This window comes from Hemibagrus wyckioides, linkage group LG06, assembly GCF_019097595.1.
Source record: "Hemibagrus wyckioides isolate EC202008001 linkage group LG06, SWU_Hwy_1.0, whole genome shotgun sequence".
NCBI classification, from domain to species: domain Eukaryota; kingdom Metazoa; phylum Chordata; class Actinopteri; order Siluriformes; family Bagridae; genus Hemibagrus; species Hemibagrus wyckioides.
The window spans coordinates 13,409,746-13,427,484 of NC_080715.1; the positions used below are offsets into that span (position 1 = coordinate 13,409,746).

Sequence of the window (17,739 nt, forward strand, 5' to 3'; positions counted from 1 at the left end):
CTGCAGATCCTGGCCAGAAGCTTCAGGAAATGTTCACGTCGGCCAACTGAATGAGGGAAAACGTGAACTCTTGCCATTTTCATATGACCCCTCTTATCAGCTGGTTGGTTTCACCCACATGACAGTCGCTTACTCAGGGGCGATTCTAGGATTTTCATTTAAGGGGGGCTCGGCCCCCATTGAGGATATAATAGTAAAAAATAAATAAAATAAAATAAATATTTGACTTATTGCAGCATTCCACTGTATTGCATAGATGTCTATAATATTTGAGTACTGAACAAGTCAAATACAAGTCTTCCTGATGTCTCACACACACACACACACTTGTCCTCTGATCCTCGTTCTGCGACGCCGCGGTCTGCCGATTGAAGAACGCACTGAAAGACGGGGAAGAGCCGCAGTCTGCCGCCATTTTCATATGGCGATCACCAATTTGTGTATAGTTTTTAGAGAATCGCAGAATTTTTAGGGGGGCCGAGTAGAAATATTAGCGACTAAAAATGGCCTGGCGACGCCCATGCGCTTACTTAATGTTGTTGGTTTTTTTTTTGTTTTGTTTTTTTGCACCATTCTGTGTCAACTCTAGATACTATTTTGTATGAAAATCCCAGTTTCTGAATCCAGCCTCTCTGGCATCAACAACAAAAACCACGGTTCAAATCACTGAGATCATGGGTTTTTTTTTTCCTCTCCATACTGATAATCATTACCCGAAGCTCTTAATCTGTATCTGTGTGATTGTATACATTTTACTACAGCCACAAATTTGGCTGATTTAAGATAATTGCATGACTGTGTAGGTGTACTGTGTTTATAATGTAGTGCTCAGTGAGTGTAGATCAACTGTGATTTTGCTTTCCATGCTTGTAACCATCACAGAAATGAAGAGAGTCAAGACAAGAGGATTAAAGAACCGATGACGGAGGCTGCTATGGTGATACATGTCTATATTAAGCATCTCCTCAGTCTTAATAATATTAGCAGAAGTGTATAAGGATAGCATCATGTCCGAAGATTGTCTCAAAAACTGCTTAGTGGATTTTCTCAGGATAATGAATGCTTCTGGTTTCAGGAGGCAGGAGTGAACTTCACATATCCTCGTATCACCCACCTCTACCCCAGTTATTCGTGCATTTGATCAGTTGTTCCGTTTGCTTACAGAATAGATAGTATTTGAACATACAGAAAAGGAAATAACAGTTATGGGGATTATCAGCTTTTCACACTATGGTATTCGTTATTTCTGCAGTGCTCAAAAAAAGTTAAGCACTGTAGCAAGGAAAGTGCTATTTATTTTTTACTCCAAGTGTTTAGGATAATCAGCAAACCAAAAAAATGCTGATTTGGCATGTCTTTGTGTAACAGATTATGTGTGTCAGGTGTAAATTATCTGCGTGAGGGAGAAAGAGCTGCAGTGCTAATCGTGTAATTGTGTTTGTGCATACTGTACGTGGTTTCATCCTAATAACTGCCAGAAACTTGGATGATGATGTGAGTTTTGGTACGTTTCCTCATGCTTACTCACGTATCGATGTCTAATAGTAATCAGCTCCGCCCTTCACTAATACATCTCCATATGCACACACTTACACACTCATCTCTCTTTAAGATACAACCACATCGATATTGTTGACCTCACATCTCTTCCATCGTCCATCACAAAGTGGCCTGCGAGTCCCATGAGTGACTGCGTCTGCTCTTGACCTCGTGATCTTCCATTCCATTTATGACCACCTCAAATTGTTGGGAGGAGAAAAGGGGTGGTGGTGGAGAACAAATAACTACACACACTCCCTAGCAGTCAGCACTGAGATCATCTTAAGGCCCATGACAAATAAATTGCCTCTTGTGATGAATAAAGCGTCCCTAATTTCTTCACCTGCTGCCCAGGTGTGAGGAGGTGTGCTGCGTTTTTCACCGCATATTAATTCCCCACCTGTCTCTCTCTGCGAAGCCCTCGCTTTGGATTTGCTGAAAGCCTGCTGATGCGATACTTGCCGGCATGTTGACATAGCGTGATGAATTAGTTATACATCAGTGGCGCCTGCGCTCAGAGAGTCTCCTAAATGTAAGAGTCGCTGTGCCGTAAAGAGGGCTGTATGATTTAATGCCAGCCACGGAGAGCCATTAAAGAAAGCGAGTTATTTAGAAAGGCCGGCAATTTAGAACAGTCTGCTGCTCGCAACGGTCGTAAAAAAAAGGCCCCACAACCACCTCTGCTATCACACAGGCCAGGGAGTGCAGAGAGTCATTAATCCTTCTAACATTCTCTTCTCTGTGCTTAGTCTGTCGCTTCGTTGCACTTTGCAGTTTTATTTTTTTTCTGTCTGAAATTATGGAATAAATTAGCTTGGAGAAGTCTAATAAGTATTAGAGTGATGACTGTAAAAAACTTTGTTTTTGTTTTCTTACCATTTCCCTCACCTTGAGAGCTACTCTAATACCATAGAGGATTTTTTGAATATATTTTTGATACTGTGTGGTACTTGCTATCTTCATTAATGATTGGCCACATGAGAATAAAAATATCCCAGACTCTCTCTCTCTCTCTCGCTCTCTCTTTTTATGGATCCCTCTGGTTCACCGTCCTGATGATGTAACCTCTTAAGCATGAGTTCACTATCTAATGTTTCCTCCCAGGCTTGTAGGTCCACACACCTGTTGAAGGCCAAGCTTTCAGAGTTCAGGAAGACCGTAAACCTGCCCCAGCAGCAGTGGTGTGTGAGCTCAGCGTGCTCTTTCCTCTTGTCATGTATGAGGCCAGGACTGTGCTCAGTGAGAGCAGCCACTTCACTCTCGTTCCTACAAGCCTAGCCTTCACCTACAATAAAACCTTTCCTTTTCATTCCCCGTGCTGAGCTTTTAGCATGCAGGCACTCCACCTCACTGCCCTTGTTTTCAGCCTCTCCATCTTCCCTTTCATCTGAGAGCCAGGGCTGGAGAGCCGGCAGGCCGGAGGCCGGGGGGATTGAAAGGAGCAAAGCTCTCGAGGCGCTTCTTGTGTGGGAAAAAGGACGGGAGTTTGGGGGAGGGTGCTGAAGACTGTGCCTCCAGCTCTGAAGAGCTCCTGGAAAAAAAAAAAAAAATCCCATTGTAACAACCCCAGCCCTCTAGAGCTCTGCTCCACTCCAATTAAAAACTAATCATTCTTTCTCTGGAGAGAGGAGCCAGGGAGATGAAGAGTGGGAGAAGAGGAGGGAGTTGTTTTTGTGCATGGTGGCTCGGTGAAGGAGAAAGAGATGGAAACGGAGATGGGCGCTGCGCAGTCCCGTCTCTGCAGACCATAGTAAGAAATAAATCAGGAGGGTGTGATAGACATGAAAGGTAGAATGGAGGAAGAGGAAAGCATCGCAAGCTGTCCCTGTGTAGTGAATGGCATGTTCAGGATGTACCCGTGAACAATAACCTCCACGCTGCCCTGAACAAACAGCCCACCGCTCCCCATCAGCCGTCCAGCAGGGTCAGAACGGAACGCTGCGTGAATCCATCAACGACGACTCGGCAGGTCAACTATGTTCACTCAAGCACCCTATCAGCTGCCATTGTGTTCCCAGTATCGCCGAAAGATTTCTCTTTGCCAAAACGGCCAAAATGTGCCACGGCCACGGCTTTTTCTCCCCACCTCCCAATTCCCTCCTGCTCTACATCCAGCAGCTAGAGCTGCATTGCTGTCAAAGTAATTATATAAATCAATAGATGGAGAAAGAAAAGCTTTTAGTGCAGGTTGGGTGAGTGCTCGAGTGCTTTTCTCCCTGTTAATTAATCAGCCATTCTGTTGAGCTGAATGGGTGCTCCAGACGCACACTCCACTGCTGTTTTTACACACTGCCAAGCTGGTCTCTTAAGTGTCTCCCTGAATCCGGGAGCCCCCCTCTTCCCCAATCCCTCCTCTCTCTCTCTCTCTTTCTGTATATCCCTGATATAGGTAATTGAAGTGAGACCTTATGTGCATGTGTGTGTGTGCACACTTGAACCAAAGAAGGAGATAGGGGAGGTTGAGAATGACAGAGGAAGGCCTCTCATATTTGTTCGAGAACTTCCTGGCTGCCACTTACTGAATGAAAGTAATTCCACATCTCTCTCACAGTGGAATAGGTGCGTACAGAAAAAGAAGGGCAAATAAACACACACACACACACACGAAAAGACTTTGTGTGTGTTTTTTCTTCTTCTTCTTACAGATGCATCTTGTAACTTAGCAACGAGTCCTTCCAGAGATGTCTTGCATTCTGTTTTTAGCAACAGCAGGATTTAAGGTTTGACCATTTTGCAGGATTTTGAATTGTTTGCGTTTCGTAGCTCATTAGTCGAGTTCAGCTCTGAGCTTCTTCTTTTTCTTTTTTTTTTACTGTATAATTCAGCTCCAGAGTGACCAAATAAGGATACTTGCTTTTGTATTGTTCGTCACAAATGTGTCCTGCAAGGTGTCTTACGTGTAGTTTATGTGGCAGCAATGTTCCTGAGTGTGAGAGGCGTTTTAATGAAACAACCCTGGCCTCAATTGGCCATCACCTGCATAGCAGCAAATTAGAGAGAGAGAGAGGAAGAGGAAAGGAACGGAAAAAAAAAAAAAACACATTGATTGCCTGTCCAAATAATGTTATGCTAGCCAAAATATTTCTAATTATTTCTTCAATTGCAAATGGCATGTAAAAAGTGCTGTCACTTCTGGTTAGGATGCCGCAAAGCCAACCTGTCATTGAGGGCTATCTTTTGTTGTCAAATTTCATTTCTGGAAATGTCTACCAATTAGAGCGCAGCGGCCTGGTGCCATTAGTGTGCAGGGGAGCAGTGGAGAAAATTGAGAGATCCAGTGTGTTCTGCTCCTTGCTCCCTCACTCCTGCCTGTTAGAGCGTTCACATCCTCACAAGCTCTTCCTCATGTCTCCTGCTTGTCGCTGCTTAACAAACCCGCTTCGGAAGCCATTGAAACAGGGTTAGGCGAAGAAACGAAGGGAAATAGATTAAACGCACACTTATTTGACGTGACGTACACAAGCCTTTAGAAACACGCAGTATTTCTTAAGCAGGGAATAAAACGAATGAAGAGACGCTGGGGTGATGGGATGCCATCAAAGTCGATTACTTCCCTATAACAATAGCACTTCTCTATTCTCTCATTCCCCTTATTCCTCAGCAGTAGTGTAAGCACTTCTTAAAGAATGCTCTTTTTTAATCCATTTATAGTTATATTCACTCTGTGGAACGTCCACGCACCTTCAGCACACCCATTTCTTCTTTAAGTGCTGCTTGTTTGTTATTTAGGATTTGCAAAGACTTTCGTGTGCGTCTACACTGGAGACTTCCTTCCGAAATGTACCGAGTAAACGTCAGCGATTACACAATTTTTTTTTTTTTTTTAGAACTATGACTTATGTGATATTTCAGGCCACGCGAGTCCCTGTGCAAGTTATTGTTGCTATGGAAACAAAACTAACACTTTAATGTAAACTGATGGTGTGAAATTACAGCCAGAACCTAATGTCAGAGCCGCTGTTCTAAATAATTAATCAACACCTTCCGAACAATCAGATCCTGCAATCCAAGAGCACCGTTCTATAAATATAAGATGCCCAAGAAAATATATTTAGCATGTCTAACATCTGCTTAGATCCTGAAAGCTCTTTTTAAGACCGTCTGTCTGTTCTGCCACAGTAACAGACAAACTCTGTGAAAGCGTCTGAAAGAGAGACAGAGAGAGAGAGGGGGAAAAAAACCGAAAGGAGAAACAGATTAAAGAAGAAGAAGGAAAACTGAAATGCGCCGTTTGTTTGTTTCATGTTGCCTGATTAGGCTGCAGATTGAGAGGAGCTTCTCTCTTTGTCGAACGGATAATGATGTCCCTCTTTTGAAGTCTGTAGCTTGTCAGTGGTCTCTCTTCCTCATTTCCCCACACTCATCCCTCTCTCGGTCTCTCGGTTGGTCTTACTGACAGCGTACTGTGGTCTATTTCTGAGATGGCATAATTAGCTAAGCGCTGGACTGTGCTTTTGGGTTTTGCAGGTAGGAGTTTGGACAGGCCTGTCTGCTGGATTTATGCGGGCTCTAGCTGCAAGCCATTATTTACCCTGCACTTAAGATCCGCTCAGCTCCACGCCTCGTTTCCATCGTAAAACAGCAAACGGAGAGGCGGGAAACCATGCAGACTCACTAATAGCAGAGGTTTATGTTAAAATTGATCATACAAGATGTGTAATGTAGAATAAATAGCGCTGGGGGGAAAAAAAAGAAAAAGAAACACACAAGCAAGCTGAAGCCATGTCATTTGTTCTACGAGTCTGTCGAGGTCTGGGCCTGTAGATAGAGAGGGCTCGTGAGCACCAGCGTGTAAAAGCAAAGATTTACGACAGCATTCCCGGATACTGGTGATATCACAGTCATATAACTCGAGTTCGTCACCGGCTGTCAGTAACCCATCTGTACAGCTGATAATCACAAGGAGTTTTGGGGTCAGTGGCTGCTGCTGATGGCGACATGGACGGTGGTTTCGCTAAAGGGTGCATGAAAGGTTATACTTCTGAATCCGGTGCAGAGACACACACGAGGAGTATCGGTGCAGCATTTGAGACAGGGGGAGTGTGTGCTATGTGGAGAGAGAGAAAAAAAAACTTTTTTTATATGATCAGGAGCAATTAAATTCTTTTATTATTGATTTAATTACTTTAATTAGCTGTAAGTCTGAGTATTGTTACAAAATCACAGCAAGTTCATTTAGCAAGTGTGTGCATGTGAGTGTGTGCATGCATTTGTTTTTGGATGTGTGTATATGCGTTTGTCTATGGAGGTGTGTACAGTGTCTACGTGTGTGTGTGAAACCAGGTTACCGCATGCCTTATTAATGACTCTATTCATTTGTAGTATCTCTCATCTCTCAGCCTCCTTTGGAAGCCGGCCAAGTACCCAATCACTTACGCGTGAAATGAATAGATAAAATTTGTCTCTTTTATTCCTTTCTCTCTCTCTCTCTCTCTCTCTCTCTCTTATTTTTTTTATTTATTTTTCCGCCTGAGCACTAATTCTCTCTTGCTGCAATCAGACAGCCATCACTGTTGCCCGAGGGAATCGATAGCATAGGCTGTAGTTAATGTCTGGCTCTCTTGCTGCTGTGAGAGGGAGAAAACAGATATCTGTAGCCTTTATTGAACTTTTCCTGCTTCCCGTTCTGTAAAGTGTCACTGCGGAAGAGAGAGAGCGGGGCAGGTGCTGGAGCTCAGTTTTGCCTCTGCCAGCTTTATAGAGGGAGAGGGTACCCTTCTTCTCCGTTTCTGATTTCTAATCTCTTCTCCTCTCTGTCTGTGTAGACTTGTATGTTTGTGTAACTGAAACATGACTGATGGTGACTTTGTTTAAAATCTGAAGGCTGTGCTTTATCAAAATGGCAGCTGTAATTAAGTTTCAGGGGTAAAATATGGTCACATGCACAGGTCTTAATCCCTCTAGCGCATGCTCCATCTTGGGACTTGATAGAAAAAATGAAAATGTAGCCTCAGGCCACACACACACACACTTTCACACACACACTCTCACTCACTCACTCTCACACACACACACAGGTAGGAATTTTGTCATAAAGCTTTAGATTAGCTCTGCATCATAGTAATGCATGTGTTAGTATAAATTCTTGATAAGAGCATTACATCCTCAACATGGTGTCACTCTGCTACTTCAGGCCTTTTTTTTGGTGTTAAGTAAGTCTCTTTTAAAACAGCGTTTCATTTCGCATTCCTGCAGGACGTCATGATTGCGTTCACGCAGCTGCAGAAGGTTATTGTGGTTTTGGTGAAGATGCTTGGTGTGTGTGATCATACAGCGCTGTCAGCCTTTCGCTAAAATCTTCGTCTGTGTGAAAGCAGCGTGCGGCATTTTAGCTGATGTCAGTCTCTACCGGTCCAACACTTTACTGAAAACAGATCTCATTTACAGGTCTGTCCCGAAATAATGACCTCAGTTACGTTTTTTTGGGGGGTTTTTTTGTTCTTGATTGCTTCCAAAATAAACTGCACTCCAATATGGTTGTTTGTGATTTTAGTGTAATAATGACTTGAAGTGAACTGAAGCATGGCGAGGAGAAATATATGCACTATGTTTACCAGTACGTATTCAGAATCGATCAAAAATATTTTAAAATATCATTTTACTTTTTAAAACCAGTACCATGTGCGACGTATACTTTATTGCTAAATGTTTGTGGACACCTGACCATCGCAATCATGTATTTGATTGCAGATTTAGACCCACTTTGCTGTTGGAATGACCTTCAATCTTCTGGGAAGGCTTTCCACTAGACGTTGGAGTGTGTGTGTGGGGGTTTGTGATCATTCAGTTCATTCAGCTCGGTTAGTGCAAAGGGTCATTGTCATGCTGGAGCACGTTAGGAGAAGGTCCACATATGGGTGTGATGGTCAGGTGTCCACAAACTTTTGGCCCTATAGTGTATTTCATGCCAGAATGCAATTTAAACATGTTGTAAAGTAAATTAATCAATTAAAATTAAATCTGGCCATACAGCTCATGCTTTTCACTCTGGATGTGTCCAGCTCCTACACTGAATGGTCAAGACCCACATTCTTCCATCGCTGCTAATTATTCTGTTGTTTTGCATTTATTTTTCGTATCCACTTTTCCCCATTCCAGTCATTACACTTCTCAGATTGAGTGCCTGCCTTTTTTTTTTCTCTTTTTCCCCCTTTTTCTGTTCCATCTTATTCATTCTTCCTTTTTTTGCAAGGCGCCCCATAAATTGTGTAAACTAGCCATGAGGGACTGTTGTTGAGCAGCGAGAGCAGAAGATAGATGCAGCTACACGTCTCAGCTCTGTTCTCTCTGGCTCTCCATCACAGAAATTGAGGGGTGAAAAATGGCAGGAGGGAGGTCGGGCCATAACTCTGAGTCTTCCTGCACCAGATGAGCTCCTGTAGGCCTTTAGTGCCCTCATCCTTTCTGTATATAACTCACATATACCCCAGCGATAATTTGCTCCCACTGCACATGAAATCTGGTTTTGCGGGGACCTGTGTGTGTCCTTATTGAACCTGTGCCTGTGTGTGTGTGTGAGAGAGAGAATGTAAGCATGATGCAAGTTTGCCGTCATGCATGTTGTTTATTTTTGTCCGAGTGTCCAGAAAGCAAAGAGATGCTACTGTGTTGTCTCGTCCTCATCCACACACACACACACACACACACACACACACACACACATATGAAGTCTCTTTGCTGGCTATGTGTATAATGTACACACTCTCATTAGCATTTTTATCAGTTTAACCTACTATATGAGTGCACTCTGTAAGTATATAGTTTCTGATTATAGTCTGTCTGTTGCTACACATGGAAAAGAGTCACCACTGGCATTACTAGGCTGGTGGATCATCAGCACAGTGACATTGACGCAGTGATATCAGTGTATGCAGACAGGGGTGTGTGTGTGTGTGTGTGTGTGTGTTACTATAACTCGGTAGAGAGTAGCCTGAGCCACAAACCTGTTTATTGCTCATGAGAGGAAAGGGTGAAAAATGCTGTCTGTGACAACACTTGATTGATACAAAAGGGTGTGTGTGCTTGTGAGAGCACTAAGTGTGGTAATACGTCTCATACACATGGCATGTCTTGTGTGTATTTGTGTGTATATTTGGCTGTGCAAACTGTTCCAACTGCATCGTCCCTTTTAATCCTCTTAATGAGATTTTTTAAAGGGAGGTTTAATGTCTTTCAATCTTATAAGTTGTATCACTTATCACTTGCTCTCTGTCCCTCTTTATTCCTCTCTTTTTAATTAAGGTTTATTGGTATCAGTAATGCATAAACTCATTACCAATTAATTTCGATCCTCTCTTGCAATCCTCATTCTCTCTCTCTCTCTGTCTGCCTGTCTATCTGCCTGTCTGTCTATGTCTGCCTGTCTATCTATCTGCCTGCCTGTCTGTCTGTCTGTCTATCTATCTGCCTGCCTGTCTGTCTGTCTATCTGCCTGCCTGTCTGTCTGTCTATCTATCTGCCTGCTTGTCTATCTGCCTGCCTGTCTGTCTGTCTATATATCTGCCTGCCTATCTGCCTGCCTGTCTGTCTGTCTATCTATCTATCTGCCTGCCTGTCTGTCTGTCTGTCTATCTATCTGCCTGCCTGTCTGTCTGTCTATCTATCTGCCTGCTTGTCTATCTGCCTGCCTGTCTGTCTGTCTATCTATCTATCTGCCTGCCTGTCTGTCTGTCTGTCTATCTATCTGCCTGCCTGTCTGTCTGTCTATCTGCCTGCCTGTCTGTCTGTCTATCTATCTGCCTGCTTGTCTATCTGCCTGTCTGTCTGTCTATCTATCTATCTGCTTGCCTGTCTGTCTGTCTATCTGCCTGCCTGTCTGTCTGTCTATCTGCCTGCCTGTCTGTCTGTCTATCTGCCTGCCTGTCTGTCTGTCTATCTGCCTGCCTGTCTGTCTGTCTGTCTGTCTATCTATCTATCTGCTTGCCTGTCTGTCTGTCTATCTGCCTGCCTGTCTGTCTGTCTGTCTGTCTATCTGCCTGCCTGTCTATCTGCCTGCCTGCCTGTCTGTCTATCTATCTATCTATCTGCCTGCCTGTCTGTCTGTCTGTCTGTCTGTCTGTCTGTCTGTCTATCTGCCTGCCTGCCTGCCTGCCTGTCTGTCTGTCTGTCTGTCTGTCTATCTATCTATCTATCTATCTATCTATCTATCTATCTGTCTGTCTGTCTGTCTGTCTATCTGCCTGCCTGCCTGCCTGTCTGTCTGTCTGTCTGTCTGTCTGTCTGTCTATCTGCCTGCCTGCCTGTCTATCTGCCTGCCTGCCTGTCTGTCTATCTGCCTGCCTGCCTGTCTGTCTATCTGCCTGCCTGTCTGTCTGTCTGTCTGTCTGTCTGTCTGCCTGTCTGTCTATCTGCCTGCCTGTCTATCTGCCTGCCTGTCTGTCTGTCTATCTATCTATCTATCTATCTATCTATCTATCTATCTATCTATCTATCTGCCTGTCTGTCTGTCTATCTGCCTGCCTGTCTATCTGTCTGTCTGTCTATCTATCTATCTATCTGCCTGCCTGTCTGTCTGTCTGTCTGTCTGTCTATCTGCCTGTCTGTCTGTCTATCTATCTATCTGCCTGTCTGTCTGTCTATCTGCCTGCCTGTCTATCTGCCCGTCTGTCTTGTCTGTCTATTTGCCAGTTTGTCTGTCTTTTATTTTCTGTCTTCTGTCAACTCTGTGTGTGTGTGTGTGCCAGAGGATGTGTGAAGCAGTGGATAAACAGTAGACAGTCTGATTAGTTGCGAGCCCAAAGAAGGCCCAAATGAAATTTCAGTGTTCTATGGAGTGCCTGAAGGGGAGCGGAGTTGTCAGGGCTCACTTGTTCCAAGGAAAAGCATCACTTGCTCTCTCCTGCTCCTTTCCCATTCAATCATAGAAAACCTTTTAGTAGTAGTATTATAGGCTCTAAATTCACCAGGACAAGGATATATTTCTAACACAATGCTTTATTATTTTTGTGTAATCGTTATTGTTAGAAAGATTTGCTTACTAAAGTTCAGTTTATCAACTGTAAGGACTGTGCTGGGCTCACAGTTTATTATATTATTAAAAATAGTAATAATAGTAAAAAGTCTCAGGATGGCAGAATGCAAAGCCTCATGTAGAGTGGTAGTGAGCACTAGAGGTTTTATATATATATATATATATATATATAAAACATTTTTAAAAATTGTCTCTATTGAATTTGTATTAATGAGGAAATGTTCTTCTTTCATGGCTTGTTCTTTATTTCAAAGATTAGGTGTAAAAATCCTCAGCATGTTGAGTTGCACTGCTTTCATCCACACAGCAGATGTAGTCACTTCAGTGTTGGACACTGTATGTTTACTTAAACTCCGTTGCCTCGGTAACACTGTCAGGATGTGTTGTTGGACTTGTCAGTCTGTGCATGTGTGTATTTTGCAAATATACATAACACAGTGTAAATATGGTATTATGTAAAATGCAAAACATATGTATACGATTTGTCTTGATGTAAGTGTAGGTTTGCTGGAAGCCCAGTCTGTCAGTATAAAACCCACTGTTTTACGTTTTCTGTATAAACAAGTGGTTGATGGACTTTAGCGTTAACTTTCCGTCTTTCAAGCCCACACAAATGCATATACATATAAAGTTTTAGAACAGTTCATATCGTGTGATGGATGGAATGTACGTGTAGTGAGGAGTACTGAAATCCTTTACGGGACCTGCTCAGGACGCCACTCAGACAGCTGCTTGGGAGTCGGGCTCGGACCTTGCTCATTTTTCTTACCCAAGGAGCAGAAATACATCCAGTGCCACTGTTTGACAGTGGAATGTAACCGCCATATGTTATGCTTGATATATATATATTGCTTTCAAATTGCTTAACAAAATGGAAAGTAATAATTGAACACAATGGAAAGTAAATGAACAGAAGAGAAATCCAAATCAAATCCACATTTGGTGTGAGCACCCTTTGTCTAAAAAACAGCATCAGTTCTTCTAGGTATACAGTTTTTAAAGGTTGTTCCAAACACCTTGGAGAACTAACCACAGATCTTCTGTAGATGTAGTATACCTCAAATCCTTCTGTCTCTTCATGTAATCCCAGACAGACTCAATGATGTTGAGAATCAGGGCTCTGTGTGGACCAAAGCGTCACTTTCAGGACTCTTTGTTCTTCTCTATGCTGAAGATTGTTCTTAATGACATTGGCTGTTTGTTTGGGGTTGTTGTCCTGCTGCAATATAAATTCAGGAGCTAATCAGATACCTCCCTGATGGTAGTGCATGGTGGATAATTATTTGTCTGAATTTCTCAGCATTGAGGACATTAATCCTCCAACTCCATTTGCCGAAACTTGCAAGGAACCTCTACCATGCTTCATTGTTGTCTGAAATTTTTCACTCATCAGTCCAGAGCACCTGATGCCCTGCAATTCCTATGTTTTTGGGCATAGTTGAGTCTCTTAGCCTTGTTTCCACATCTGAGGTCTGACTTTTTGGGCACAATTCTTCCATGAAGACCACTTCTGGCCAGAAGTCTTCAGACAGTAGATGGGTGTACCTGTGTCCCGCTGGTTTCCACCAGTTCTTTGCTGATGGAATTGATGTGTCTTTCATCTGCTGCATTAAATTTCCTTGGCTGACCACTGCGTCTACGGTCCTTACGTTGACAGTGAAACATTGACTGTTTCTCTGAGCTGCTTCAAAATAGCTGGAACATCACATCTTTGGAATCTGTGCCTGGGAGTGACATAGTTGATGCAGCAGAACCTTCCATGTGTCTTGTTGCTGTGCACAGTCTTGCCATGGTGTATGACCTGGGACATGAAACTGTCTTCCACAACCCCACCTTAGTAGCAGAGTTTGGCTGTTCCTCACTCCAGGTTTCAGATCTGACTCAGTTGTTTCTGTTTCAGTTAATGACTGTGTTTCAAGCCCATATGAAATTGATGAGCATTAGCACCTGCTTGGCATAATTGGTTAATCATACACCTGACTCTGATCTGACAAAATCCCTGGATTTGTGCAAGTGTACAAAGTGTGCAAGTGTAAGCACTGATGCTGGACCAAATATTGATTTGGTTTATGATTTAGATTTTTCCTCTTTGCATTTTGTAAATTGCTAAAAAAAAAATAATAATAATCTTTTTTTTTAAAAGCATTCTTACTTTACAGCTTTTCTTCACAACCTTTGTGTGTGTATTAGCCATAACATTATGACCACCTGCCTAATATTGTGTTGGTCCCCCTTTTGCTACCTAAACAGCCCTGACCTGTCCAGGCATGGACTCCACTAGATCTCTGAAGGTGTGCTGTGGTATCTAGCACCAAGATGTTAGCAGCAGATCCTTTACGTCCTGTAAATTGCAAGGTGGGGGATCCTCTATGGATCCTGATGCTGGATTGGATTGAGATCTGGGGAATTTGGAGGCCAAGTCAACACCTCAAAGCTATTGTTGTGCTGATCGAACCATTCCTGAACCATTTTTGCTTTGTGGCAAGGCGCATTATCCTGCTGAAAGAGGCCGCATATATTCACACAGATATAGATATATATGTGTGTGCGTCATGCTAAATAAACATTTTATAAAACGTATTTGAAAACACAAAACTATTAAGTTAACAGTTTGCTTGATGTATCTGTAGGTGTGTCCACTATGTTGTGAACTACTTGGAGATGCTTCGCTTGTTGATTATTTTTCTGAATGTAGTTTATATAACTGTGTCTGTATAATGCCTGAGGAAGGCTCTTGTGGTGATCTAAACCCCCTGATTAATTTGACAGTGCCTTTACTTTGAGCAGGACACCCTGATATTTTAGCGGTTACTGACACTGCAGCGATGTGGGTTTTTATAGAGCTGTGCTTTCGTTCTGCATGTGTTGGCGTTTGTGATGGAAAGGTTGCGGGTGACTTTGGCGTGTACGGAGGTGATACTGTGTTTGAGTGTGAGTAGCCCTGAACTGACAGGCCCTTATCAGCACCGTCACACTTCCATGGCTTTGTAACACAACACAATATTTGAGCACAGACAGAGAGAAAATATCACACATTCTTTGGTTGAGTGTTAGATAAACAAGCCGTTTGCTGTGTCTATTTTTTTTTGTTTTGTTTTGTTTATTTTACTTCATATGCTTATCAAAATGTCATCAGCACATACATTTACACACAGTCACACATCATGCGTCTTGTTTTGTAATCCTGGCCTGAGGTGGATTGTAGCGAGAATGTTGATTGTCTGTGATTAAACTCTTGGGTTTAGCTCAGGGTGTGTTGTCCATGGATTCGGTACTACTATGCTGTTTCACTTCTTAGAGGCTTTTCCTGTCCTCGTTGTATCAGTCAGCAGGGAAGCGTGCCCTTTTTGACCTTCATCTAACGTATAAAATCTATTATGCTAAAGCTCTGTATGTTTATGCATTTGTGTGGGCATCAAAAACTTATTAGCATGTGTATTTCTAAGCTTTTAGACAGCAGGGGTTAGCACACATTAAACAAAGGTCAGGCTTTGTTTAATATGTAGCTGTTAGAAGTAAATCAATATGGAAATCAACTGTGTGTGTGTGTGTGTTTGGTGCAGCAGTATGGACCGTATCCAGCAGCTGCGCAGAGAGTATCAGCAGGCTCGGAGAGAGGGAGCTGCTCCAGCCTACGAAGAGTTGGAGGCTCGACGCCAAGGCTCCGAGTTCGACCCACACCGGGTGAGTCGACTTTACTTAACCTCTTCACACCGAACTCCCACATGGCCTACAACAACACCAACTTTCTCACTCCACCCATCTCTCTGAACCTTTATAGACCTCTGGCCAAAACACACACAGGCTAACACAGCACAAAGCAGGGTTTGCCCAGCAGCATCATTTTGCTTTGTCATTTCCTGCTCGAGAGTGTTTGTTATTTTACTTCCATATTCAGGGAATCCGAGAGTTAAATCTTTACCGTTTCGTCTCATAAGCAACGCACTTGAGTTACTAACATCTATCGTCTGTTCCCTGCTCCAAGTCCACACACGAATCATACATTTGTTTTATTCTGTGATTTCAGCACTTACAGTAATCACTTGAGCAAACTTCATCTGAACTCGGCAGCTCTCGTCTGATTTCACTCTTCGTCGGGTCAGGATTAGGCCAAACCAGCATTGTTTGTATTCACAGAGAACACACTGCGACTCTGTCTGTGCGGGATCAATACTTATACCTCTTTCAATTTCAAATGAGCCAATCTGTGCTTGCTTGTTTAGAGTGGAGAACAGAAAGAATTTGCAGACGCTGGGATTAGAGGTGCAGATTGAATTAAACTACCTCCGAACTGCAATCACCCAGTCTAACGAGTCCACTCATTAAGGTTTGCGCTTACATCCCTTCTTTTGCTGCACAAAAAGTATTTCACGCTAATTTATTCGGTGACTCAGGAACACTGACATCGTCCATGGATCAAAACAAAGAAAGTTGTTGCAAGCTGTTTTCGTAGCTGCAGAAAATCGAAGCAGCCGCGGGTACGAGCGCAGCGGCACAGATCCAAGTACGTACATGCGTTCCTAATGTCTGTTGTGTTTTAACTGATGTTTGGGTCAAAACAATTATAAAGCCGCAGAACAGTGCAGTGGTTTGGTGATGTTCTTGTGGAAAAAAACGGCAGTCTTTTGCCCGAGGCATGGTAGCAGAATTAAATCAACAGAATAGTCCTACTGAGCTTACACACACACACACACACACACACACACAATCTGTGCTTACTGCATACTTCTGCGTAGTAACAGCTCCCCTGTTTTCATTATACAGTATGTGGAAATCATGTATAGTCTCAGGAATGTCAGCAGCTCCATGAACTGGAGGCATGTCTATGAAAAGTGTCATTATGTTCATGCAGTAAAAAAAGAAAAAGACACGTACTGTAGGTCTAAACAAAAAGTCCTCTAAGCAGATTGTTTATTGGGACTTTCCAGTATTCAGTCATTTGTTTCACTTTTTTTTTTTTTTTTTTGCTTATTCAAAAGAGTTATGAATCCTCCTAGTGATGTCGTAGCCTGTTTTGTTTTGTTTTTAGTTTTTGTGGAAAATCTAAGTGTTACTTAACATTCCAGAGAATCGGCTGTTGCGCCCTGGTCTAAGAGAGTGAGACAGTAAAGATGAGTGCTTTGTGACTAAGCACTGCTGAAAAATTTTACTCATTGAGATTCTCTGGTCTGGACTGCATCACTGATGCTGATGCTTTTCAGATACTTAAGCAGTATAGTGAGAATGTGAATTTATAGAATTTGAATAACATTTGATAGAGACTTCAATGGTTATTAGGTGTCTGAGACTTCAATTTGTTTGTCAAGATGTAACACCTTAGTCTATATATATATATATTACAGCTTGATTTCAGCTAGGGAGGAAGACTCCCATCAGCCGATTCATCCTGTAGGAGATGCTCCAGGAAGCATGGGGTGAAATCTCATCAGATTATCTTGAAAAATTGACAGCTAGAATGTCCAGGCTGTAATTGCTGCAAAAGGTGTTTTTTTTTTAATGAAGGCAAAGTTTGAAGAAAAGATTCATAATTTCCATCAAAAGCATTATTTCTGACTCTGACATGTCAGCATGTCCTGTTCTTTTGCTATATTTTCTATTCAGACTAATTTCGTGTGTGTTTCCTTGGAAAACTATATATATATATATATATATATAAAGGAGAAGAGAGAGAGAGAGCAAAATTGGTAGGAGGGATTGTATTATTAGTTCCACTCTCTCTCTCTACTCTGTCAATCAAATCGACACTAGCCAAACATGGGCATCTGTGATGACATGCATTCACAATAAGGGGTGACCCTGACATGGTCGTCTTCTGTTAGAGTCCATCCACCTCAAGATTCGACGTGTTGTGCATCCTGAGATGCGTTCTCATTTTATGTTACCTTGAACCAGTCTTTCCTCTGACCTCTCAACAAGGCACTTCCTGTTAAAGTAGGGGAGTATATACATAATTCTCCTGTTACTGTGCAATGATCGTCAGTCTTGAAATAATGTCCACGTTTTCACCATCTGTCAAGTTCAGGCCATACTGCAGATATCCCATCCTTTATATAAGTGTCCCTTTGTTCAGTATTTCCACTTTAACCCTTTCTTGGTAGGCTACGGTGATGTCACATCATTGTTACTCGGACATCCCAAAATCACACAAGGTACAAATTCAGTTCTACATAAATCATGTAGCTCAAAGTGTCATACAACCTTGGTAACAAAAATCTGTCACAACTCAACAA

General features: G+C 42.5%; 1 protein-coding gene across 5 annotated transcripts in view; it reads left to right on the forward strand.

The window, feature by feature from the left end:
- Positions 1-17,739, forward strand: part of pard3bb (par-3 family cell polarity regulator beta b) — a 268,913-nt gene that overhangs the window by 218,087 nt on the left and 33,087 nt on the right. For 4 of the 5 annotated variants that reach the window (XM_058392331.1, XM_058392335.1, XM_058392333.1 and 1 more), the window contains one exon: positions 15,073-15,193. In XM_058392331.1, coding sequence (XP_058248314.1) covers positions 15,073-15,193 — 121 coding nt within the window. The remainder of the gene's footprint in view (positions 1-15,072; positions 15,194-17,739) is intronic. The other variant, XM_058392332.1, reaches the window with a different exon arrangement.